The sequence below is a fragment of the Macrotis lagotis genome, chromosome 8, assembly GCF_037893015.1.
Source record: "Macrotis lagotis isolate mMagLag1 chromosome 8, bilby.v1.9.chrom.fasta, whole genome shotgun sequence".
NCBI lineage: Eukaryota > Metazoa > Chordata > Mammalia > Peramelemorphia > Peramelidae > Macrotis > Macrotis lagotis.
In genome coordinates, this window is record NC_133665.1 from 116667252 (window position 1) to 116694937 (window position 27686).

Below are 27686 nucleotides of genomic sequence, written 5' to 3' on the forward strand. Positions count from 1 at the left end.
GAGTGGGGGGAAGCGGAGGAGGGCGGAGCCAGTGGCCCTGGCGGAGCCCAGCGTGCCCACTCCGCTCTCTGCCCGCGCTCTCCGCCCCCAAAGGGTGAGAAAATGAATTTCTCCACCCTCCGGAAAATGGGCAAAGGCGGAGCATCCTGCCGGGCTTCCCTTGGGCCGCTGGCTAAGATCCAGGAGCGTCCGGCTTGCGATTCAGTCATCCCCAGAGGGCGAGAGGAGTCGCAGTCTGCGCCGGCCGGGCTGCCCCGGCTGCCAGAGGTTCCCCGGGTGCTCTGCCCTGCCAGTCCTGCTGTTCAGCCCCTTGCCCGCCCCGCCCCGCCACGCAGGGGCGCCCCGAGTCGCCCCCAGGTGAGTCGGACGGTCCAGAGCAGTGGCAGCTGCCCGCCACCGCCGGGGGTCGGGAAGGTCCTACACCCCTTCCCCTCTCTGCTTTTCCTCGCCCATCCCAGCCCCTTCGCCCCTGGCTGTCAACCCAGCCTCTTGGCTACCTTCAGGACCCAGGTCATAGCCCACCTAGCCTCTGCAGGAAACCTTGCCCCCTCCGTTGCCCCACTCTTAGGTCTGAGCCCGCTGCCACTGCCTTCTTTTCCACATTATCTGCTCTCCTTTCCTTGGCGCATGTCCGCCTTGCCCCTGCTCTCCAGGTCATCTACCCCCAGTAGAGCGTCAGCTCCGGAGGGCTGAGACTGTTGGTGCCTCTTTTGTAGGATCCTCGGGCTCCCCACAGGCTCTGGCACTGGTTGACACCGGCAGATTCCCTCTGCCTCTAGGTGGTCCATACTTCTTCCTAGCACTTTCATTAGAATAACCTCATTGAATAGATCATTACCCCATTTTAAGGATTGCAGGGCAGAGATGTCACAGAATCACGGATCCGATTTCCATGGGACCTCAGAGACCAGCTGGGCCAATCCTTCTCAGTGGACCGATGAGAAAACTGAGGCACCCCGACTCAACTCTTTTCTGAAGAGATGGGTAAAATGGCTTAAGACTCCTGAGTGAAGTGTAACAGCTCATTGACCCTACTCGCTGCCAACATGAGATTTTCTTATAGTTTATAGGAAAATAGAGGATGGAATTTTGCTTTCCCTTAAAGTAACTTCTTTAGGGAAGCATCGAAATGGAGATGAGGATGATCGACTTAGCCCCAGGTGCTTAGGATGTTTTATCCAACAGATAATATGCCCACTTTTCATGATCCCTCAAAGCAAAATAATTGTAACAGTAACCGATTTTCCTCAATTAGTAATCATTTATTAAATATCTCTATTAAATTAAATACCTATATAAATGAATATGTTAAATACATGCCAAGAACTTTGCTACCTGTCTGATGTAGGAAAAGGAAAGTAAAACTTTTTACAAAAGTAAAAAACTCAAATTTTCTGGGAGAAGAAAACATGAAAGAAAATTGCAAAAAAAACCCTTATGTATATAGGTCTATACAAAAGTTATATACATCTCTTTGGATTTAGGTTTATACAAAGGAAATGCACATCTCTTTTATATTCCTATTGTGGGAGATGGGGAGGGTTTTAGTAACTGGAGTTTCTACCTATGCCATATTAGCCAAAAGTGCTTCTCCAGTCCAATCTTGAAGGAGACTAGGAATTTCAGAGACAGAGAGAGGTAAGAGGGAAGTACATGGGGATGGTAGTAATAGTACTCCTACCTGTTGTTGGTTAAAGCGGATTCCTACGTAATGGTCATATGATGCCATTATGTTAAAATTAATGAAGTAATATCACAAAGCACTGAGATTTGCTAGGGAAAAAATACTGTTCTTTAAGCATACTTGAGTGACTACCACATAGTCTTATATTGTAAAATTCTTGATCATGTCTTTTTGTAAATACTTTATAAGGGAGCCTCCTATTTGGTTGAAGATCTCTCATTCTTTTTGCTCTTATGGGATGCCAATATGCTCCTAAGGTGGTTGTTCTTCCTTTTGTTTTAATACATAAGATTCTTTTAACTGCTAATGTGTCAATAGAATCAATTAGACTTGCTTCACACCTATTCATATTTAAATATATGAATATTGACCAATTAAGTATCATAACTTTTTACTTCATCTAAGTCTCCTTCATCACCATTTAGTTGTAGTCATCATGCACTCTTCTTTGGGTTCTGCTTTTTTTTTTTCACTTTGCATTATTTCATAAATGAGAAGTTACATATTTTCACAGGGGCAAATACATTTTTAACTTCCTATCTGTAGGTGTTACTTTTCCCATTACCCCATACACTGTATCCTTCCTCTAGGGCTGAAACCATCTCAAGCTCTTAAACTCAACATATCTAGATAACAATTTAGTATTTTCTTCCCTAAACCCCTCTTCTTCCAAACTACCCTACTTTTGTTTAGGGTACCACCATCTATCCATTTAATCAGATTCATAATTTCAGAGTGAGTGGGATAAAGTCAGAGATTTCTTCAGTAGAATATTATAGATCAGAAAATACTTGAATTATGTGCCCCTCCTCCCCTCACCAAACAACTTCTGGAATATTGGTGGAGTCAACTGACCCCATCTTATCTGTTGAAGTCCATTCAATTCCTGGGGCTGAAGGGATAATCCAGTTTCTGTTTGAATTATCTGCTTTTTTCCTTAGCTTAATTTACGAGTTTAGATTTTGAAGAACACATTCCTCATTAATGAGGATGGGTATGGGGGAGGAAATCACATTAGGATAAATAATAACCCTTGCCTCAGTCTCTGTAATTGATTGGAGCCCATCTCTCCAGAAAGGAATAAAACTTCCTATCTTGAGAGATCTCCAAAATTTATTTAAGTGGGATTTGTCCCACACAAGAGGCATCTTCTACTCTTTCTTTTCTCATCCCCTATGAATTAAACTAAGATTTGTAAATTCTACTCCTGCAATATATTCATGATTTTATAAACTGACTGTTCCTGCCACTTTCATTTGGTGGTGAACTTCCTGGTAAAGTGACTGACTCTTCATATTTAGTTTGGCATGTTAATGACAGACACATTCTATCACACTGCTTGTACCCAAATCCTTTGCAGCTTGATGAGACCTGCTAGGATTGGGTTCAGCTGACACAGTTTTCAGAAACTCAATTGTGCAAATCTTACTTTTTTTCTTTATGTATCCTCATTGCCTAGAAGCAGTTGAGTGCAGAGTGGTTAGAGTAAGAAGACCAAGTCTGAATTTTGCTTAGGAAATATGAACAAGTCACATAATCTCTGTCTGACTCAGTTTTCTCATCTACAAAAGGGAGGAATGATAGTACCTACATCTCAAGGTTGTTGCGAGTATCAAATAAGAAATCGTGTGTAAAGTGTTTGCAAACCTAAAGTACTTTATAAATGCTATTATTATTATTATTATTATTATTATTATTGCTTCTTATTTGCTGCTTCATCTCATGTACAGTTGCCTAACTTGAATATGATTTAACTTACATTGTCTTTATTTTGATAATATAGATTTTTTTTCCTTAGTTAATTTCTGGATAATTTGTGCTCCTGATGGTTAATATTCTTGGAGTGTCATTATATTTGAGGAAGCAATTGTGCATTTGAAGACAGGCCTGAATTTGAATCCAATCCTGCTGTTGTCCTCTGCTGCTGGGGAAAGAGTCAGTAGAAACCTGGATTTGAATTCTATTTCTGGCATGGCCATGATCCACTCCAGTTGTCTGCTTCTGGGTTTCCTTACCTGTGAAATGTGGATAATAATACTTAAAGGATCCACCTTACAGTACTGCTATGAAGGTCAAATGAAATCATCTGAGTAAAGTTCTATGTAAATTAGAGTGTTAAATAAATATCTATAAAACTGTTAATTGTTGTAAAAGTATGCCCTTGGGCAAGCCTCTCTGATTGTTTCCTCCTTTGATACGTGAGAGCACTGAGCCTTCTTTTAGCTCTAAATTCTAAAATTCAATGAAAAATTCACCCACTACTCAACCTGGTCCTGTCCTCTGCACTAAAGGCCACTGAAACATCTATGTAACATCAGAGGCCAGGTGTTAAATCTGAAAGCAATGGATTCTTTTCTCCTTTTTACCCAATTCTGTTTCCGGTACTCTGCTTCTAAGTCCAGTAAGGTAAATTGACCTTTTGCAATCATTGAATGTTAGAACTGGAAAGGATGCTGAAAATTACCCAGTTCAGTACTCTTTTTTTAAATAAATAAGGAAACTAAACATCCTAAGGAAGAGTGACTTGTCCAAGGTCCCACAGTTCAGTAGTAGAACAAGTCCTAAAGTTAAAATTATGATGTCAAAGAATATTACAAGCCTGGAAACCAGGCTCTGACAGTATGTGACTTCTTTTCTTTTCTCATTCTTAATTTTCTTTTTTACTTACTTCATCTATCCCAGTATTATTCCCTGAGACTAACAACACAGGGAAAAGCGATTATTATGTTCAGGACCTCGGGACCAATTGAGGCAGAGCTATTGTTCTTGTTCTTTAGGAACAAGCTTGACCTACTTTTGTTGGGATGACTCATGGTTCTGATAGTAATTATTGGGAGAGAAGGAAATAGAAAAATTTTTTCTATAAGAATTGAGGAATATTTTAATTAATATTTGAAATACTTATGAATAGAATTAGGTTGCTCATTTCATAAGAGGGAAATTTGCAGTTCAACCAAAGGACTTTGGAGAAATAAATGGTGATGGAAAATGGTACAGAGAAATTAACCTCTGTATAGGAGTGGCTAGGTGGTGCAGTGAATAGAGCACTGGCTCTGGAGTCAGGAGTACCTACCTGAGTTCAAATTCGACCTTAGACACTTAATAATTACCTAGCTGTGTGGCCTTGGGCAAGCCACTTAACCCCCCCCCCCCCACTGCCTTGTAAAAACCTTAAAAAAGCTGTATAACTAGAAAAGATGTGTCAGTATGATGAAGTAAGATATTTGAGGACAAAGCTGTTAGACATCTTGTGTATAAATTATTTTCTACATAATATGGTGGAAAGCCCCCTTGATTTATTGGAGTACATGGACAAAGGGTGCATAGGATAAGAAAGCTTAGGCAGATTGTGTTAAAGGTCACAAAATGTCCAAGCCAGGGAAAGTTAATCTAGGCCATTTCTAGTGATATCATTATATAGTTAATGCTTATCCTGATAGCAATATTTAGAGTGTCTTTTCATAGTCAGTCAATAGAATGCTTGTCATTTTTCTTTGTAGTCTTTTTTTTTTTTGTCTTAGAATTTGGAGGACACCCTAATTCTTCCTGTAGTAATTTAATTTGTATCTTTCCCCCTCGTTTTTGATAGTAAATTTAATAAAATCTTTATTGATATGAGCTGTCTGTGGCCCACATCTCCCATGAGCACTCACATTAATGAAATCACAAACTCCACAATATCTTTATGAAGATTTATGGTTGCTGAATTCTATTTTAAAGACATCTCAATAAATGTGTTCATTTGAAGTTCCAGATTTTACATGTAGTCACTTATGTGGTCTCTGCCCAAAATTACCACCAATTTCTTCTTAAATGATTGCTAATTAGATAGGTCTTGAAAGGGATTTTTTTGGAGTACATTATTGACCCTATTGTCATATTTGCTTGCCGTTTCCGTTAGATACACACAGATTTAGCCCTTCTCCCTCTCACTTTAGGTTTTTTTTTTTTTTGCAAGGCAAATGGGGTTAAGTGGCTTGCCCAAGGCCACACAACTAGGTAATTATTAAGTGTCTGAGACCGGATTTGAACCCAGGTAGTCCTGACTCCAGGGCAGGTGCTTTATCCACTGCGCCACCTAGCCACCCCTCCCTCTCACTTTAAAGGGACAAAAGAAAATGCTTAGGATTTTGAGGAATTCCAATAAGTCACTCCTCTTTATTCTATAATTAGGGGCTTAACAAATGTTGATTAGCTTCCTAGACATACTGTTTCCCTTGGTCTGGTGTAAATAGCTTTGCTGAAGGATACATTGTTTCTTTTGTAAATCCACCCCCCCCTTTTTTTAAAAGTACCTCTTCCTGTTTACCTGTTCTCATTGATCTTACCCTAAACTACTTTGTGGGAGGGATTTTTTTTATTGTGAGACACCTGACTATCGTGTTGTCTTTCTTGCTTTTGAATAGATAAAATGCTGTTTACTTATCTGGCTTAGTCTTGAAGTTGCTAACTGGGACCCTGAACTTCCTGCAATAGTATCTTGTTCTTTACTTGTTCCCTCCCTTCTCCCTTCCTCTCCCCTTTGCTCTATCTCTGAGGACAGAGACTGATTTCTTTATTCTTTTTACTTGATATTGAACCTGGTCCAAGGTAAGCTCTAAATTAATGTAAGCTCTCTTTTTTTAATGTTTGTGAATTGATTGGCTGCTTAAGTGAACTCATATCACTGATTTTTTTTTTTTTCCTCAGAGTCCACCTTGAAACCAAAGAATGGCAACTCAGGAAAAGAAACCTGAAAATCGGCAGTCTTCAGAGTAAGATCCCAAACTGAATGCTCTTTGTTGTTTATGTGTTATGTTATCTGCCTCATTTATCATGCAAATCACCAGTCTGACTGGCATAGTTTATTAGGAGCTGTGTGATCTTGGGCAGTCTGTGCCCTTGACTAACTCTTTAGACTTAAGTTTCAATTAAAGAAAGAGTTTCCTCAACTAAATTTCCATGTATCTGTCAAAGTACAGGTCTAGTTCTTAGTTTCTTTTATCATCCAATATATAATAACATATGCAGACCTAATACAGACCTGTTTTTAAATATGTTGACATTTCAGCAGTTTTTCCCAGATCCACAAGTTGAAGTAGGACTTTTAAGATTGCTACCTTTTTTCCCTGTAAAAAAAGGCCAGTTTCCACACATGTATGTCACAATGTATTTTTCTTTTCTTCTCCTTCATCACTTGACAGGATGACAATTCTCTAAATGCCCACATTGATAGTCATGTTCCCAACAAGTAGCTTATCATTGTTTTCTGTGTTCAGGTTTTAGCTATTTATAGCACACAGGGCACCACTGGGTTGCTGCTGGCCACTCAGCATTCTTTCATACTTCTCACCAAATAAATCATAATTAAAAATTTCTTCCCAGCTAGTTTTCCTGTCTGGTTCTGAATCTTGACTTCCTTAATTATTATTATAGCTCTTTCATCTCATTGATTTGTTTTCTCTTTCTTTTTGGGGGTTTTTGCAACCCAAGGGAAGAAATGAAACCTAGAGAAAGGATTCTGCTGATGAGTCATTGTCATTAATCAATTGTTTACTTCCTTTTCTACAGAAGTAAGAATAAGGGTAATGAATTATTTCATTTCTATCTTTTATCATTCACATTCATAGGAATTAAAGTAATGTTTCTTATTTATTTCCAAACCATTTATTCTGGACAGTGTATGGGGATAAGACTACTGGATTTGAAAACATGTGCCTTTGTCTCAAATTATTAGTCTTGTGACTTTGGGGAAGTCTTTAACCTTTCTAGGTTTCACCATTTCTTCATCTATAAAATGAGGGGATTATATCAGATGAAGGTTTTGGTCACTCACAGTTCTGAATCTGTGGTCCTTTGATCTGGTCTTCATAGACTCTTCAGAACTATTACAACAGTCTTTGAATTACTGTATTTCAGTCTCTCCCACCCAGTCCATTTTCCATACAGCTGCCAAAATAATGTCTCTAAAGCATAAGTCGCTAACTGTGTCATACCTCTATTTGAGAGACTTCAACTTTTCCTAATCACTCCTAAGATAAAATAGAATATTTCCTTGACCTTGCTTTAAAAAATTTTCTGGCCACCATTTTAGGCTTATTGCAAACTTTTCTTAACGTCTTTGCAGTTTATTCTTTTTCTCTGAAATGACTTCTCTTCTTACTTCTCTCAGAATTGCAGTTTAGCTTCCTTCTAGATTTAACTCATGCCATCTCTTAGTGGCATCCTTCTGACCCCTTTAGTTGTTAGTATTTTTTCTCTCCTTTGTTAAATGTTCATATGTTCATTACTAACTTATCTGTTTATTTGTGCTATCCCAAGTAGAATTCTTGGAGAACAAAGGCTAGTTTTGGGTTTGGTTTTGTCTTTCTATCATCAGTGACTTTGCACAGTGCTTGAAACTTATAAATTCTTTAAAAAAATTTTTTAATAGTATTTTAATTTTTCCACTAATTACATTTCTAAAAATTGTTTTGAGTTAAAAATAAGTTTTGGGTTTTAAATTCTATCCCTCCCTCTTTCCTTTTCCCCTCCTTGAAACAGTAAACAATCTGATATAGGTGTGATATATGTATAATCACATAAAACAAGATTTCTAGATTAATTATTTTGTGAAAGAAAACATGAATTTAAAAATGAAAGAGTGTAAAAGGATGCTCTGATTTGTATTCAGAAGCTATCGATTCTTTTTCTGGAGGTAGGATAGCATTTTTCATCATGAGTTTTGGGGATTGTCTTGGATTGTTATAATGCTGAGAATAGTTGAGTCATAGTTTGTCATCAAACAGTATTGTTGTTACCATGTACAGTGTTCTCCTGGTTCTGCTCACCGCTCTGAATCATATAAACTCTTAATACATATTTTTTGGATTAGTCTGAATGAACCAGGCCTGAATTAGACTGGATATTTATTGATCTGAGGCAATCTTTTGAATGTGTTTGGCGGAGATACTGACTTCTACATTTTTTATTTGTGCTTACCCCTATAACTAACTTAAATTTCAATGTAGAGTTAAACACACCTAGTCACAAACATAAATCTCATCAATTGTAATAGAACTACTTGCTCTTTATGAAGCTTATTTCATCTCAAAGAGATGTGACTATTTTATTACAATATTAACTTTGATTTTTTATTTTACTTGTGGTAAATCATTCTCAGAATTTATTAGTGCATAGGTAGGTAGAAAGAAGAAGAAAAACTGCTCAGAAGAATGCCTTGGGTATCTTTATTTTGATCTTAAGATAGGAGATTGGGAATGCCAATAAGACATTTGAATGATTGGAAGATTAAAGTTTAAGAAAACAATAAAAAAAATGTTTCCAATTTTATCTATTTCATCCTACCCCTTCTATCTATATGTCAGCACCCCTGATATTCATTCACTGGAATAATCAAGTTGGCTCAGACCCAATTTCTTGGAACTTTCCAGAACCTGATTGGCATCTGACTTTGCAGGGCCTGTGGTATGGCACTGGATAAACACTAAACAATGCCCTTTGTAATACTTTGTCAGCATTTGAAGCATTAAAAAAATGAGTCAGCTTTATAGTGAGAAAGACTGGGAGGTTCCCTGAAAAGGTATTTATTCATTCTTTGTATTTTGTTGGGATAATGTAATTTCAGAACCATGAAACTCAATTATATTGTAGTAATAATAATAATAATAATAATAATAAAGACCTTATGGGAAGGGAGAACTTCCCAGCATCAACCATAAAGGTTTATTGTTTAAAGTTTATTGTTGCCTATTACAAGCAGAGGGAATTGGCCTTGAACCCAGGAACTCTTGAGTTAATCACTTAACCTCCCAGTGCTCTAGGTAACTCTCTAAGATTATAATTTTTTTTTAAGAGAAGAAACCTAGAAACCTTTTTTTTGTTAGAGGGAATTTTCTCATCTGAACTTTTCTTCTGTTAATGAAATCCTAAGTCCAGTTCTATTTCCATCCCTTCTGATATGTAGGAAGGACATCTTTTAAGCTCTGGAGAGATAAAGAGATACAAAACTTTATTCCTGCTCTTAAAGGACTAACAGCCTTGTTGGGGAGACAGGATATGTACATTAAAAAAAAAGCAGACAAGTATTGTAGGAACAATATATATAGTATTTTTTCTATGACCAGGATTAGCAGGATAGGAGGAGGCAGTGCTTGATCTGAGAAGCAGAGAAGAGCATTCTTCTGGGAGTTGGAGTTAGTGTGAACAAAGCTTTGGGGGAAGATGTGGAGCAACCTAACAACAGCTATTGTAGTTATCTTTGGGAGCATATTGTAAATGAAGTAGTATTTGTGGTTTTAGATATTTTGAAACTGGAATCAAAAGAATATCAGAGTAGAAATTTACAAATAGGTAATTATAGGAAATAATTACTGCTAAGGAGGCATTAGGAAGAGAAATGTAGATTTTGAAGTAGTTTAAGTAATAGTTTAGTCTGTGAACCAATATTCTGATTAAAAAAATAAAGTGAGCATTACAGAGTCTTGAGGATATACTCATATTTCAGTAGTCCTTTTAAGACTTACAGAGTTCTTGCCTCACCTTTGCATCAATAAACATGTAGTTTATGTATACAAGTATTAATAAATATCCTTAATATATCCTATTGTAAATGAGGAAACCAAGATTCAAATTGAGTGCCTTGTCTATGTTAACTCAACAAATGTAGAAACCAGAATTTTGTATCTAGACCTCTTATTACAAGTCCAAGTCTGTTGTCTGTTCTGAAGTTTGTAAAGATAACTATGACTAGTGTGGTATTGTAAGGGAGGGGAGTTTGACTATACACACATACATACATGCACACATGCATACATACATGTAAATGCATGAACATATACACATGAATAAGAGGGCTAAATATTTTATATTATATATGTATGCATGTATGCACGCACATATATAAATATATAACCTTTTTAGAGTTCTTGGCTCTGTATTAAAGCCAAAGTGAATTTTTTTTATATAAAGATATGCTCTTTGATCATTTTTTAAAGTCATCTCCAACTCTTCCTGGCTCCCTTTGGGGTTTTCCTGGCAAAGATTTGCCATTTTCTTCTAGCTTATTTTATAGATGAGGGAACTGCAACAAACAAGATTAGGTGACTTATCCAGGGTCACACAGCTTGTAAGTCTCTGAGGTTGGATTTGAATTCAGAAAGTTGAGTCTGCCTGACTCCAGGCCTAGTGCTCTATTCACTACTTACTCGACTTTGTTGTAAATTAGTACTAAGTCTGTGGAACATATACAACTTGATTAGCTTCATTTTTAGGAGCAGGCCCTTTGGCCTTTTTGATCTGGGCTTCATGAGGAATTGTTCATTTCTAGATTGTAGGCAAGAAATTGTTCTTGATATTAGTGATGTCTTTGATCTTGGTGTAGTTTCTTAACCCCACTGAGTTTTGGTTTCCTCTTTTATAGTGATTGGACTAGAACAATATTTGAATTAACAAGTCTACAAGCATTTCCATTTGGTAAACATTGTACAAAGTACTAAGACAGAAAAAAAGCCCTACATTCAAGGAGGTCACAACCTATGGGAGACACAATAAGCAAGCAACGATAAAAGGATAAATTTGAGATAATCATGAAAAAACACTAACATAAAGGGTCATTGAGGAAAGATTTCTTGGAGAAGGTATAATCTTAGCACTTGAAGGAAACTGGGAAGCCAAGAAGTAGAGAATTTCAGATATGAGAGACAGTCAATGAAAATGTATGGGGGTGAGAGAGGGAGCATAGTATTCTGGAAATAGAAAAGATTACTGATTCCTAGAATACATGGAGGGAAGTAAGAAGTAAACATACCAGAAAGGTAGGAAAGGTTCAGGCAAAGGAAGGCCAACAGGATTTCATATTTGATCTTGGAGGCAATAGAGAGCCACTAGCACTTATTGAACAGAGAAAGGTAACATTATCAAGCCAGCTCTAAAATCATATCATCCTCTTACTTCATGACTTGGCATCCAGGCGATCCAATCGATTGAATTCCAGACATGGAGTTAGGAAAACCTGAGCTCAAATCTGGTTTCAGATGCTTACTAGATATGTGACTTTGGGTGAGTCTCCTAATCCCTGTTTGCCTCAGTTTCCTCATTTGTGAAATGAGCTGGAGAAGAAAATGACAAGTAGCTTCACCAAGAAAATCCCAAATGGGATCCCAGAGTGAGACACCTCTAAAATGACTGAACAACAATATGAGAACATAGCCTTTAAAAAAGGTACAATCTCGTCTGGAGTAGGAAGGTCTAGATGAAATCTGGGAAATCATCTAGTCCAACTCTCTCTGGAGATGAGTAAACTCAGAGAACTTAAATGGCACCTGTACTAATAAGGACCTAAGTTACTTAGTTTGTTCAAGGTATGACATTTATGATTTGAAGCAAGATTATTATTAGAAGGTCTAGACTAAAGACAAAAGTCAATGTAGACTGATAAATTGCCAGATTAGTTTCAGTCTTGTGAATTTAATCTTGGCTTTGATACATGTTTTTTATCTGGGTGTTACTTGACTCCATCTATGTCCTTATGCTTAAGTGTTATTAAAAATAATAAGTTCACAGAGGCCTCATATTCTCTTCCCCCCACTTTTTTTTGCAAGGCAAATGGGGTTAAGTGGCTTGCCCAAGGCCACACAGCTAGGTGATTATTAAGTGTCTGAGACCGGATTTGAACCGAGGTACTCCTGACTTCAGTGCCGGTACTCTATCCACTGTCCCACCTAGCTGCCCCTCCCCCCAACTTTCTTGATTTGATTGCTGCTTCTCTTTATTATTTATCTAGCAGCTTTGCACTTAATTCATAGTTTAGTTCTCTACACCCTTGTCCTAGTGTGGACTCTGGACATTGGAACTTTTTAGTAAATGTTGAATTAAGTTGCAATTCAAAGGAGGATGTACCAGACAAGGGGGTTCAACATTCTCTATGAAGAGAGGCAGTGGGTATATAATGTGAAGTACATTCTGAGGGGATAAAATTGGGAAGTTCTAGGCAAATCCCCTCTACCTTATTTTTCAGTTTCATTTGTAAAATGAGGGCTGGAGTAGATGATCCTAGAGGTGTCTTCCATCTGAAATTTTCTGATTCTAGAACCCAGAAGAAAGATCATGTCACTTCCCTTTTAATTTACATTCCTTCCTGCCCACTCCTATTTAAGGACAAAAGTATTTGTTTATAAATAAACATCTAGCTTCTCCTAGAGAGACAATTTCAGCATTTTAATTCAGATGAGAATTAGTATGGAGTGCCAGAGTGTGAAGGCTAGATCCCACTTGATCCTGTCCTCAGATGCTCCCTTGATGAACTCAAAATAAACCTCAATTTCTTTTTAGTATAAATGGAGATAATAATATATCCACTAACTATCTTAAGGAGTTGCTAAAAGGAATATATTTTGCAAACCTTAAAATATGACATGAATGGGAGTAATTATTTGAAGTATAGAACTAATCCTAATTCCAAGCTTGTCATTTTAATTGTCCCCTTTTGAAATCTTATGCTTTTCATTCTCTTCAATTTTTTTTGTGATGATTATTTTGTCACCCAACTCCTCTCAGTAATGTTCCCTGCTTTTCTGTCTCAGTGTTTGATTCTATCCATAATCACAGAGCTGGAGAAAACTTCTTGTTCAATTCCACTATTTCTGGTGAAGAACCAGAAAACCATTGGCTAAGAAGCAGCAGTGTCAACACCAAAAGTCTTTTGATTTGCTTTTTGCTTGTATTTTTATTTTTATTCCTAGCCCTTAGAGTAGTTATTAAATGTATGCTTCCTCCCCTCTGTCTTTTCCCCTCTCTCATCCTCCCTTTTTTCCTCTCCTTTCCCCTTCACCTTTTTTCATTCTAAGTTCAGCTACACAGAGATGGCAAAAGAGAAACATCAAGAAGAATACTGTGGAGGGCAGTAAACAGGCTGATATTAATGTCTTTTCCATGTTAATATTTATGATCTGATAAGTTCCAATATTGTAATTCTATCTCCTCATTTCTCCCCCTCCCCCACCATTTCCATTTAAGGGTACCAATGAGATAGATAAATTTATGCTTCTTGTTTGACTAATTCTTGGTTAATTTAAGTAATCCATTGGACCTAGAAAAAAGTGCCCAAATCTAATGCTACTGCTCAGCACTGAAACCCAGGCTTTGCAACTAAACCTTCTTGAATGAGATTTGACACCTAAAATCATCATAAATTTCAAGGGAATCCTTCCTCAAAAAACATTATAACTAGAAGTTGCTATATTTACTGAGGACCTATCAATTAGTATCCCTACTTTCCTAGATCTTTTTTCCATTCTAGAAACTTTAGATAGTCTCTTCTCTGAAAGATTTTATGTGTATTCAAAAACCCTTTTTGCTCTGTATTCTTTTTATAACAGTGGACACTTAATTCAACTTTCAAACCCAAATATCTCAGAAATGAAAGAAGATATTCTTTATCACTTCAATCTTGGGACTAGAACTCATGATTTACAGGCGATGTTTGGAGATGTAAAGGTAAATATACATACATTTATTTTTTCTTTAATTTTCCAGGGTTTTTTGCTTACTTTTATGTTAGGACCTTATTTTGGCAAATAGTGTAAGATATTGGTCTATACCCAATTTCTGAGAGACTGATTTCAGTTTTCAATAATTCTTTTTAAAAACCAATTAGTATATTCTTATCTCAAAAGCTTAAATCTTTACATTTGTCAAATATAAAATTATTGCAATCATTTACTACTGTATATTGTATATCCGCTTTGTTCCACTGATCTACCTTTCTATTTATGATTTTTTGGGGGGGATGTTTAAAATTTTTGTTACCTTTCTATTTCTTAACCAGCATCATTTAGTTTTGAAAATTACTGCCAGGGGGAGGGGGGGCAGCTAGGTAGTCAGTGGATAACCTGGGTTCAAATCCATCTGATCTCAGACACTTAATAATTACCTGTCTGTGTGGCCTTGGGCAAGCCACTTAACCTCATTTGCCTTGCAAAACCCTAAAAAAAAATTACTGCCTCATTAAATGGAAATCTTGTTCCTTTACTTTTTCTTTTGTTTTTGCTCGGCAATGGGGTTAAGTGACCTGCCCAGAGGTCACACAGCCAGGTAATTATTAAATGTCTGAGGCTGAATTTGAACTCAGGTCCTCTCAACTCCAGGACTGGTACTTTATTCATTGTGCCATAGCTGTCCCATCCATTTTTCATTAATTCCTTTGATATGCTTCTCAATGAATTATTTTTTTCTAGTTCAATATCATTTTTGGTGACTTTACTGGAATGGCATTGATATGTAGATTAATTTAGGAAGAATTGCCTTTTTAAATATATTGACTGTCCACAATTAATATTTCTTCAATTATTTAAATTATTTAATTCAATTATTTAAATAAGTTAAATTACTTATATAAAAAGTGTTCATAATTATATTCATATGTGCATTTAATTCTGAAAATACAATGCATTAAATTTCCTCCATTTAGTACTGGTCTGTTCTATGTCAATGTGATGACTGTTGATAAGGAGTTGATTGGAAATAGTGTGTTAAGTGTAAATAAGTGTATTAAGAGATTTTTTTTAAAGTTTTTTTTTTCCCTTTGCTTTTTGTAAGGCACTTAACCAAGGCCACACAGCTAGGTAATTAAGTGTCTTGAGGCTGAATTTGAATTCAGGTCCTCCTGACTCTAGGGCTGGTGCTCTATCCACTGTGCCACCTAGCTGCCCTTAGTTTTAATTTTTTTGAATATAATTTATTGATGTTTCTTGACAATTACATACATTCAAATGTATAAATAGAAATGAAAGAAACATGAGGTTGCGAAAGATTGTACAAATGATTCTAAACTCTCTTACTGTTTACAACATCTACAAATATGTAATTTTTAAATTTTATTTTAAAAACATTTTTTAAATATTTTATTCTTTTGGTTTTCCAATTACATGCAATGGTAGTTTTTACCAATCATTTTTTTAAGGTTTTGAGTTACATTTTTCTACCTCCTTCTCTTCCCTCCCCTCTCCATAACAGAAAGCAATCTGATTCCTTTAAACTCCATAGTTCCTTTTCTGGATATGTATGGCATTTTCCATCATAAGTCTTTTAAAATTGTCTTGGATTATTGAACTGCTGAAATGAGCAAGTCCTTCACCCCCATTGTTAAAGTGTAGGTGTTCTTCTGGTTCTGCTCATCTCACTCAGCATTGGTTCTTTCTTTTTTTTTGGCAAGGCAAATGGGGTTAAGTGGCTTGCCCAAGGCTCACACAGCTAGGCAATTATTAAGTGTCTGAGGCTGGATTTGAACTCAGGTACTCCTGACTCCAGGGCCAGTGCTCTATCCACTGTGCCACTTAGCCACCCTTGCATCAGTTCTTTCAAGTCTTTCCAGGCTTTTCTCAAATCCCATCCCTTATGATTTCTTGTAGAACAATAGTGTTCCATCACATACATATACCACAATTTATTCAGTCATTCCCCAATTGATGGGCATCCCCTCAATTTCCAATTTTTTGCTACACAGAAAGCTGCTATGAATATTTTTGTACATGTGGGATTTTTTACCCTTTTTTCAAAATCTCTTCAGGGTATAGACCCAGTAGTGGTATGGCTGGATCAAAGGGTATGCACATTTTTATTGCATTTGAGCATAATTCCAAATTGCTCTCCAGAAAATGTTTATATTTATTTTAACACAGCAGTTTTCATATCACTTTTCCTCTTTTAAAAAACACTTTAAAGTGTTAGATTGTTACTGTTATTGCTGTTTTTAATTTCACAATGATTATCAGTGTATCTTGTCCTCTGGCTTCTATTTTAAGATTCATTCTGCACCCCTTCACATAAAGTCTTCCCAGATAACTAGGAATCCTTCATAATTGTCATTTATTGTGCTGCAATAATGTTTCTGACTTTCATAATCTGTACCATGGCTTTCTTTTAGATGATTAATGCTGGTTATTTTAAAAGAAACCTTTGTGAATCTTCTATATTCCCTAATTCATACATGTGTGCGAGTATAGATATATACCTATATATACACACATTTTTTTTAATAAATTTTTTTGCAATCACTTATTTTTACATGGCAATTGGGTTAAGTGACTTCCCCAAAGTCACACAGTTAGGTAATTATTAAGTGTTTGAGGCTGAATTTGAACTCAGGTCCTCCTGATTCCAGGGTGGGTGCTCTATCCATTATGCCACCTAGCTGTCCCCATATACACAATTTTTAACCAATGCTGATCTTAGTGACTATAATCATGTATTTTTGTGTTTAAGCTGAATTTATTTATAAATTTTTATAATATATAATATATATTTATAAATATTTATAAATCATCAAATCCTCTGGGAAAAGAGTCCCCCATCCTCGTAGAGATTCACAATTTACTTTTTGTTAAACTTCTTCAGTTTGGATTTACTGATTTTTATAAATAGTTATTTTTTTCCTGGCAATTTATCAGGTCTTGGCAGGAGTTTTACTACTAAGGAATAAGACTTCCCTGTAAATATCACATTGAATCCATGATTTAGAAAAATATAGCAATCACAGCAACAGTTTTTTTTAACCAAAGAGATGTTCTTTTTTTCCTGGTGCTTGTTATGTTGCAAAGTATCTAAATATTTTTTACTTTAAATTCTTGATCTGCATATAGGCTTCATTTCCCCCCTATTCAACCCCAAGACCTCTCTTGCATGAAACTTTTCTGTGGGTTTTGTTATTTTTCAATGCCTCCATATTTCATGTATGTATACACTTTCTCACTTTTTAAAAAAACTCTTATTTTAGGGGGGCCAACCTTTATTTGGGTACTCAATAAAATACCATAATTCCGTGGGTCATTTGAGATTTATATGTTGTTATGTGATCTCTTTGTTAGTTTGTGTGTGTTGGAGGAAGTCCTGTTCGAATGAAAGCTTTCATTAGCTATATAGGAGAAGAGCTGGGACTTGCACCACCTGGCATGGACCATCCCAACATTTGTGAAGGAACTGACCGTTATGCCATGTATAAGATTGGACCTGTATTATCAGTTAGTGTAAGTAATATATCATTTAGTTATTAACTTGATTAAGCCTTCCTTTTCTTCAAGCCACAATCATACCTCTTCCTAATTTACAGAAAAGACAAATTATTTGTGAACTCTGATAAGAGATGATGGGGTACTACTGGGATTGGGAATTACTAAGATTCCTCTTTAGGTTATTTATTCAATTGTAAACGAAGGCAGTGTGCTGGAGTTTGGATTGTCAGTTCCCTTTAGGTTATTTATTCAATTGGAAATGAGATAGTAGGGGTACTATTGAGGTTAGGAATTTGAAAGTATTTCCATTAGGTTATTCATGCAATTGGAAATATGATGGTAGGAGTACTACTGGGGTTGTGAATTTCAATGTACTCTCTTTAGGTTATTCATTCATTTGGAAATGAGATGGGGTTGGGAATTTCAAAATATTCCCCTTTGGAAGTCTCTGCTTTCTGTGAGAGCTGTGGTAGATGTTGGGGAGATTTAGAAATTGGAAAATAGGAAAATGGACTGGCTGGCTTTGCTGAGGTGTAATCTGCATCCTGTGAGGCAGGACCCTTTTTTAGTGAGATTTAACATCTGAAGGATTAGAATATCTAATTACAAATCACTAATACAAATATGTAAATAAATTACTATTTGTATTGCTCCCTTGATCTCTGATTCTTTATCTCCCTTGAATCTTACTGACCCAGGGATGGCAGTATTAGCAATAAGTAAATCATCCCTTTTTTTGCTGACAGATGTGGAAACTGAAATAATGGTAAAGAGAATAAGCGATTTGCTCAATAATCACATGAATATTGTATTAGTGTCAGAATTCTGATGTCACAATTCTTCAGCTAGTTCTCTGAGTTATTTCATTTAGAATTTCAACATTTCAAAAGAAGTGAAACTATCAAATGATCATTTTAAAATTTGAATGGTTTTAAAACAAGAGAAGTCTCCCTTAGTCTGTTTTTTTTTTGATTTAATGTCTAGCTAATATTATATAGAATATGTTGCATGGTGTAGTGGATAGACTGTTGGACTTGAAGTTCCACTTTTGCCTTGGACGCTACTTGAATGATCTTGGGCATGCCATTGAATTCTGGATATCAGATTTTCCATCTATAGAATGAGGGTGTTAGAGAATTAAACTAATACCCCGTTTTATTTTGTATGTTTTTAAGGCTTAATCAATTTATTATGTATCAATGCTATTTATTAATTATTCTCTCTGAGGATCTGAATTTGAATGTTATGAACTTAACCTTATTAGTTGCAGGTTCTGGCTTTGTGCCTTAAACTATTTTGCATTGCTCACTAAGCCATCTTGTTGTTTCCCCCTGTACTCCTTTAAGAATCACAAGAAGAAAGGACTCGAGCCTTTCCTAAAATGAGCTTTTTTTTCCTCTCTCTCAAAAAACAGTTGTTTAGAAGAAGGTGAGAAATAGAGCCTTGGGTTTGGCGTAGATAGTATCTGAGTTCAAAACCTGTCCCTTATTCTTGAGTGAGTCCCTTAACTCTGGTTTGCCTCAGTTTCTCAACTGTAAAATGGGGATAATGATAATAGCACCTCCTGGGTTGTTGAGAGGATAAAAATAAGACTTTTTTTTCCCTGTTAAAACATTTCAGTTAATGTCTGCCTCTTCCTGACCCCATATTTTCTTGGCAAAGATACTGGAATGATTTATCATTTCCTTCTCCAGCTCATTTTAAAAAATGGTTTTGGTTTGTAAAATAAAACAATTTCATAATATAGTATAATAAAAAAGATAATTGCACATGGAACTCTTAATTTATTATGTACAGCTTGCTATTCCTATCTAATAAAGTTATCACCCACATGGCTATCATCAGACACAAATGGTTTATATATGTAAAGTTATTTTATACAGTCTTTTATCACTTTCTCTGGATGCAGATAGTCTTTTTTTAATGTACTTTATAATTAATTGGGATGTGTATATATATATATATATGTACATATAAAATCAAAATGACTTATTCACTCAAAGTCATTATTAAAACATTACTGTTCCTGTATATAAAGTTCTCTTGGTTCTGCTCATTCCCTCTTCATTATTTCATGCAAGTCTTTCCATGTTTTTCTAAGCTCATTAAGTTCATCATTTCTTATAGCACAGTGGTATTTCATCACAATCATGTGCCACAATTTGTTCAACTATTAACTAGGACTCAGTAGCTTGCCCTTCTCAGAAAATCTCAACCAGACTACAAGATCCCTGATCACCTTTGAAAATTGCTTACCACCGGATGTGTTAGGAGCCCAGGTCTGATGGAATTTATGATTAGCAATCTCATCATTGACCAAGGAGAAATGAGATAGACCTTTTTTCCTCAAGATGCTCTTTACTGATAATTAAAAACCTGCTGTCAGATCATTTCTTGAGAAGCCTCAGCTAGCTTTGCTAACAGCTAGCTTGATGACTCAATGGATAGAGTCCTGGGCTGGGAGTCAGAAAAACCCTGGTTCAAATTTGGCCTCAGTTATTCACTCTCTCTGTGATCCTGGGTACAAGTCTCTTGACCTCAGTTTCCTCTTTTGTAAAATGTGCTGGAGAAGGAAATGACAAACCACTTTAGTATCTTTGCCAAGAAAATCAGTAACAAAGCTTTGCTAATAAATTCATTGTGCTCTGTGCATTTTGGTTTCTTTATCACAGACTTTTATTACCATAGGTTGAAGTCACTGACTTCTAAGATTCCTTCCACTTCTAAGTCTATTAACCCACTTATGAATCTATGATTTTTTTTTTTTAGGATTTTTGCAAGGCAAACGGAGTTAAGTGGCTTGCTCAAGGCCACCCAGCTAGGTAATTAAGTGTCTGAGACCGGATTTGAACCCAGGTACTCCTGACTCCAGGGCCGGTGCTTTATCTATTGCACCACCTAGCCACCACTGAATCTATCATTCTTATGTGTGGCATGTCCTATATACAAATCAGAATTAACCTCAGCTGCCCTAGGCAAAGCTTTCAAACTGCAAGTCTCCAAAAGACACCAAGGTATTCAGTTTCAGACTGTCACAAAGTCGTGACTCCATGCAGGAGGCAGAAGCAAGATTAAAGACAGCATAGGCTACCTCTCCAATATTGAAATGATAGCTGACAGGAGGAGGAAACAGAAAAACTATAAATCACTTGGGGCCATTGTTTGCTCAAGGGTTATTTGCTCAAGAATGTTGTTGTATTATACACAGCATAATAATGGATGTTTTGTAGTCCAGTTTCATAGTCATCAAGCAAAGGATAATTAATCTTCCAGATTCTCTGTTTAAGAGGACAGAGATGTGAATTACATGTTTTAAAAAGATTTCCATAAAAAGAGTTTCAAATAAAATCAATGTTGGTGCTGAAAAAAGGGTAAGCTTCAGTCACTGGGGAGATTTGCTTATGAGGAACACCTGTTCCTACTCACTGCCAAGAAATTAAGACCATTATAATGCCATAGTCACCATTTAAGTAGACTTTTAAAATATAACTAATCAACAAAACATAAGACTATGCAAAAGGCCAAGAATATTGAATTTATGTGATAAGACAGTTTTAAATTCTAAAGTAATGATTTGATTAATATGTGTATAGTTTGAAATATTATTGAAGAGATGTTATTTCTAATTTTTTTTCTATATTTTTTTCAGCATGGTATGGGAATTCCTTCCATTGGAATCATGTTACATGAACTCATCAAGTTATTGTATCATGCCAAGTGTTCTGATGTCATCATTATTCGCATTGGCACATGTGGTGGAATAGGTATCTTTTCTAAATATGTTTTATTTTTCTAATAGCTTGGCTCAAATATTGATACAAGGTTATAGCAATATATATTATTTATTTGTACTTTTAAATACCTTCGAATAGTACAGAATTTAGTATAGCATGGTGCTGAGGCCTTGCTTGTAGCCACATCATGTTGTAGGATACCTGTCCTTATGTAGAAGTCTCCTTTGGAACAGCACAATAGACAGCCTTCTTTGTCTTTGCTCACATTGCATTTGTGCAAATGTTCTTGGTTGGAAAGCCTTGCTGTATTTGTCAAATATGCGCTCTTCTTTTAGGTCTCGAGCCTGGTTCAGTGGTGCTCACTAGAAAAGCTACAGATTCTTGCTTCAAACCTGAATTTGAACAAATTGTTTTGGGGAAACGGATAGTTCGAAGTACAGAGCTCAATGATGATCTGAATCAGGAATTAATGGCCTGTGCTAAGGAGATAAATGAGTTTAATACTGTGATGGGAAATACCATGTGTACTTTGGACTTCTACGAAGGTAAGGTTATTATTTGCTAAATGGATTTAAATAAATTAGAAACATCATATATACATACATATATATATATATATCAAAGGGTTTATTTATCCTCCATATACTTCCTAGGTCAAGCTCGGCTGGATGGTGCTTTCTGCTCATATACCGATAAGGATAAGCAAGAGTATTTACAGGCAGCTTATGATGCTGGAATCAGAAACATTGAGATGGAATCTACTATCTTTGCAGCCATGTGTGGTGCTAGTGGCATCAAAGGTATGCTCTGTTCTAAGCCATGCCCTCACAGTATTGTGGCAATGGAACTTTGCCAATTAGATATGACAAAGAACAGGAAGACAAATGCAAAGCATCTGTATGCAAAATTAAAATATGGACAAATTCTGTATGTAAAACACAACAAACTTGGTGCACTTTTAAATATATATTTGTAAGTTGACTATTTGGACTTCAGTTCATTTCCTTGTAAAAAAGTTTTTAATACATGGCAATTAGATTCTCAGTTCATCAAAGCCTATGAATTCCATGAAATCTTTAAATATCTAGGAAATGCATTTTTTTTTTGGTTTTGATTTGGATATTTGATACTGTTTAGATGTGACTTTAAAAAAATTTATTTAAGGCAATAGGATTAAGTAGCTTGTCTAAGGTCATCTAGCTAGTTGTCTGAGGCAAGATTTGAACTCAGGTACTCCTTGGTTCTAAGGCTGGTGCCCATTCTACTGTGCCATCTAGCTACCTCCCAGATATGATTCTAATTATAGTGTCTTATAATCTAAAATGCTTTCTTTCTTTTTTTTTTTTTTTTGCAAGGCAAATGGGGTTAAGTGGCTTGCCCAAGGCCACACAGCTAGGTAACTATTAAGTGTTTGAGATCAGATTTGAACCCAGGTACTCCTGACTCCAGGGCCGCTGCTTTATCCACTGCGCCACCTAGCCACCCCTATCTAAAATAATTCTGTCTGCTTTGGTTTGCTTCACAAAATCCTACAACTTTTTGGCTAATGTTGATTTTGGTTTGACCCTAAAATGCCTTTTAAGAATCAGATTTCACAGAATTATAGACGGATAGAATCTTAATTCTAGTGAGCCATTCTAATTATATGGTCCAATTTTTTTTTTTTTATGTTTTTGCAAAATTTATTTAAGGCAATAGGGTTAAGTGGCTTGCCCAAGGCCCCACAGCTAGGTAATTATTAAGTGTTTGAGGCCGGATTTGAACTTAGGTACTCCTGATTCCAGAGCTGGTGCTCTATCTACTGTGCTACCTAGCTGGCCCAGCGCCACCTAGCTGCCCCCAAATTTTTCATTTTCCAAATGAGAAAAATGAGGATTTTAAACAATGGTTTGCTTATGGTCATATAAAAAGTTAGTGGTAGAACCAGGGGTAGAATTTGATTCTTGAGGGAAAAGAACAAAATCAAACCATTAACAAAGCCTAATCCTGTATCCAGGGTTTGAGGATTAGAAGGAAGGAAAAGGAACAAGCATTTTAGCACCTACTCTCCAAAGGTTCCCTGCTAATTGTTTTACAAATATAACCTCATTTGATCCTCAGAGCAATCTTACATATTATTTGCATCAAATGTTTGAGAAACTAAGCAAATTTTAGGTGACTTGCCAAAGATCACACAAGTATCTGAGGTCATCTTTGAACTCAAGTTTTCCTAACTTCTAGGACTTATCCTTTGACCTCCAGGCTCTATCCATTGAGCCGTCTAAATGGCCACTAGATACAACCCATTTATTTTCAGAGCTTATTTGCTAAAATATCTCCCCTGACTGTTTTTCCTGCTACAGGACAGTTTTCTAAAAGGGCTATGTTTTGATATGAAGTGAAAGAGTGAGGGTAGAGTAAAAGGTCATAATTGAATTTGAAATAAGAGGTTTGGATTACATTCCTGCCACTTAACTTGTATGAATCTGGATAAATAATTTAACCTTTCTGGGTTTTAGTCCATCTGTAAAATAATAGAGCTAATCTCTAAAAGTCCTTTCCACCTCTGAATCTCTGATCTTGTGGGTCTCTAGAATTTTCTCAACTCTGTGCTGCCAGCTCTGGTTTTTATTCTGGGTTCTGCACATATATTTTCAGATTTCCATTGGTGTCCTTTGGAATCAGTCAACTACCTTCCAAAACACTAGGAAAATCAGGATAGTGGATTTTACTTTTCAAAGAAAGTTTGAATAAATAAGCTTTTTGTTCCATTTCTTTTGTATAACAAATTGGGAAAATATCTTTGTTAAACAAATTAAACCTGCTCTAACTTGGGTGAGTCAAACCTGACCAGAGACAGTACCAGTTAATCAGACAGAGAGGTTTATTAATTATTTTTGTTGTGAGGAATGGATTTGCAAATAATGGGATTACACTATTCCTTGGAACAACTTGGGCAGGGAATATATACATGCATTTTTGGGCTTTGAATGATCTTCCTAGGACAAGCACACCGTGCTGGACAATAAATACAAAGATTGCATCATTTGTGATCAACCCAGCCCTGTGGGAACTGATCCACTACACTTAATATAGACAAATTTGCAGGACTTGTGATGAGTAAAACAAATTAGTACTTTGTTTTCACTCTTTCCCAGGTCTAGAGGATGCCTGTGAATCATCTCTAGAAACTAGATTATTATTGTTAAATTCATTACACATATACTGATCAATTAAAATCTTTATTCCACATTGTTTCAATTTTATTTTGTACTATAAAAGTATTCTTTGTTCCAGTAACCTTTACTATAAAATAGATTTTGATAAAGTAAATTTTATTTTCCCACTGACTTCCATTATAATGACAAGAAATGGGTTCCATCAAAAAATATTTCCAGATAGTTTGAGGAAAAACAATAACTTTCTATTAAAATTTTACAATAATATGACAGAGACTATAAGAATCCAAATAGAACACTGAGAGAAAATTACAGCAAAGGATCCAGAATTCTGGCACTGTAATTCTGCGCTTCTGCCGTCATAGCGGGGTATATATTATTCTCTTTGTAAATGTAGCAGCAGCTGAAGTGTTTAACAGTTTTCACTAGTCTTAGATTATTTGAATTGAATGCTGTCTTTGCTAGCAATAATTCCATAGTAGCACTTATACATTTATTATGGTGTGAATAGGAGGAGCCGATCAGACATTTGGTTAATGTCTATGGTGATCAAGAAATTATTAGGAAATTATTGTTTGTAATGACTATCCTAACTCCAATTTAAGGCTTTATTTATTTAACTGAAGGCAGATAACTAGGTAGAATTTATTACTCCTAACACCAGGAAGGCATATTTATTGTAAGCATTCTAAATATATTTTTGTTTGTATTTACCTTAACTTTGTTACAAACAATATATAGGAAGTGAATTGAGCAAGTAGGCTGTTAGTTTAAATCAAGTTTAAATCTTTATCTGGGTCTGTGAACCTTCTAAAAAAATTTTGTTAACTACATTCCTTTTTTTTTTCTTTTTGCAAGACTATAGATTAAGTGGCTTGCCCAAGGCCACACAGCTAGGTTATTATTAAGTATCTGAAGCCAGATTTGAACTAAGGTACTCCTGAATCCAGGGCTGATGCTCTAGCCACTGTGCCACCTAGTCACCCTATGTTATCTACATTTCAATATAATCATTTTCATTAAAATGTTATATTTATTTTCTTAATTTAAAACACTCAGAGGAGTCCTTAAACTTCAATATACTGCCAAAGGGGTCCTTGACACAAAAATTAAGAATTTGAAATTTAGGGGCAGCTGGATGGTACAGTAGATAGAGCATGGTCTTTAAAATCGGAAGACCTGAGTTCAAACGTAACCAAAGATGCTTGATATTTAACTAGCTGTATGATCTTGGGCACATTATTTAGAACCATTGCCTTGCAACCTCCCCCCACCCCTCCACCCCCCAAAAAATTAAGATTTAAATGGATGTTCTTTTCTTTTTGCAATGTTGACTAGTTAAGAAAGTCATCTTTCTTATATCCATTAGTGGTACTTTAATTACTTTATTCCTACTGTTTCCTTCCCCTAGGGAATATAATGTTTGAACAGACTTTTAGGGAAAACAGTTTTCAGGTAAACTTTTTTCAGTTGAGAGCTTTGAGAGGTGCTCTGAAGAATCTATTTATATGAAGAGAGACTATTCAATATCTAAATTGTTCATTTAAAAACTAAAGAAATCAAGAATATTATGAACCTTACAACCCATGATTAATCTTGCAGATAGCTCATGCCTTTAAAAAAAAGAATTTTCTCATTATTTGTTCTCCTTTTTATCTTGTACTTGTGAATTTGAGGAAGTTAACCAGATGATTTATAAGGTTCCTTCTAGCTCTTAAAACAGACAAGGTTCTAAGGGTGAAAATCAAGAGGAAAATGTATTTGTTACATTTTAAAACTTATTTTTACTTCTATTTAGGAGACAACTGAAAAAAATTGTTCAGAATAGTATCTTTTTTTTAGGTTTTTGCAAGGCAAACAGGGTTAAGTGGCTTGCCCAAGGCCATACAGCTAGGTAATTATTAAGTATCTGAGACTGGATTTGAAACCAGATACTCCTGACTCCAGGGATGGTGCTTTATCCACCTAGCCGCCCCATAATATCTCTTAAAAAGTTTCAGTTTTTAGTATTTTTGTATTTAATTATTTATTTCAAATTGGTCTGAATTGTTTGATGAGGAAACTTTTACCTTGGAATAGCAGGTATGAAGAAAGCAGGAAAACATGAGTCCTGATCTCTCTTCTTGGTGGCATCCAGGGAGCTTTCAAACCAGAAACTCTTGGTTTACCCTATATTTATTTTGCCATGGTTCTTTTTAAGGTTCAATCTGAATGATGGTTCAATTTTCCTGACATTTTTGGTGCATTTTGCAACAAAGTAGATAAAAGTTCTCATATATGTTATTTTACTTCATTTTAAAGGACAACAGAGAATCAACTTTTGAATGGATGTGTTCTTTTTTCCCTTTTACAGCCGCTGTTGTATGTGTTACCCTTCTGAATCGTCTTTGTGGAGATCAGATTAGCAGCTCCCATGAGGTTCTCGTTGAGTATCAAAAGAGACCACAGAAGTTAGTGGGATTCTTCATCAAGAAACGCCTAGGAGGAAAAACATGAAAAACTTGTTTGTTTATTTCTGGGTTTTGAGAGATCCTGTAATTGTTTACAGTTAAAAGTAATGAATCTCAATTGTATTCTTTCTAGCATTTTGTAAAACAAAAATCAAATAAATGTGACTTGTTCTTTTTATATAATTGTTCTGATGTTTTGGCAAAAATAAGAGAATGTATTATTCTTTCCTGGGAGAAGAATCTTGGTCCATCAAAGATGTCTTTTTGTTAAATTTACTAAGGGACACCATTTTAAGGGATTTTAACTTGAATGAAGCAGCAATCTATTTAAATATTTTTACAATAGCCACTAGAGGGTACCGTGGGCATCTGAAAAATACTTGTTCTAAGGCTCCTCTAGGCAATAGGTTGTCTCTCACTGGCTTGACTCTAATCTGTTCATTAGGTAAAATTAAGATGTCATGTACAGGAATGTTTGTGTGTGTGTGTGTGTGTGTGTGTGTGTGTGTGTGTGTGTGTAGGTGTTTTGTGTTTGTGTATGTGCGCACATACATAACCAATCCAATCACTTGACATATTCCTATATAATACCACATCTTCCCTTCATAGCTGGCTATTGAAAAAGCTTCAGTAAAATACCATTAACTAGGAAAACAATTTAATTGGAATAGATA

General features: G+C 35.9%; 1 protein-coding gene across 2 annotated transcripts; it reads left to right on the forward strand.

Moving 5' to 3' along the window:
- The first annotated feature begins 206 nt into the window (after positions 1 to 206).
- On the forward strand, positions 207 to 27180 carry UPP1 (uridine phosphorylase 1). Of its 2 annotated transcripts, none has more exons than XM_074198256.1 (8): positions 207 to 357; positions 6374 to 6438; positions 14041 to 14158; positions 17527 to 17685; positions 21320 to 21434; positions 21740 to 21949; positions 22058 to 22204; positions 26916 to 27180. In XM_074198256.1, exons 2-8 carry the CDS (start codon positions 6395 to 6397, stop codon positions 27056 to 27058), a joined length of 936 nt encoding a protein of 311 aa, XP_074054357.1. In that variant the 5' UTR covers positions 207 to 357; positions 6374 to 6394; the 3' UTR covers positions 27059 to 27180. The 2 variants fall into 2 exon arrangements, with proteins under 2 accessions (XP_074054357.1, XP_074054358.1); XM_074198257.1 differs by lacking the exon at positions 207 to 357 and adding an exon at positions 4838 to 6274.
- The last annotated feature ends 506 nt before the right edge of the window (positions 27181 to 27686 follow it).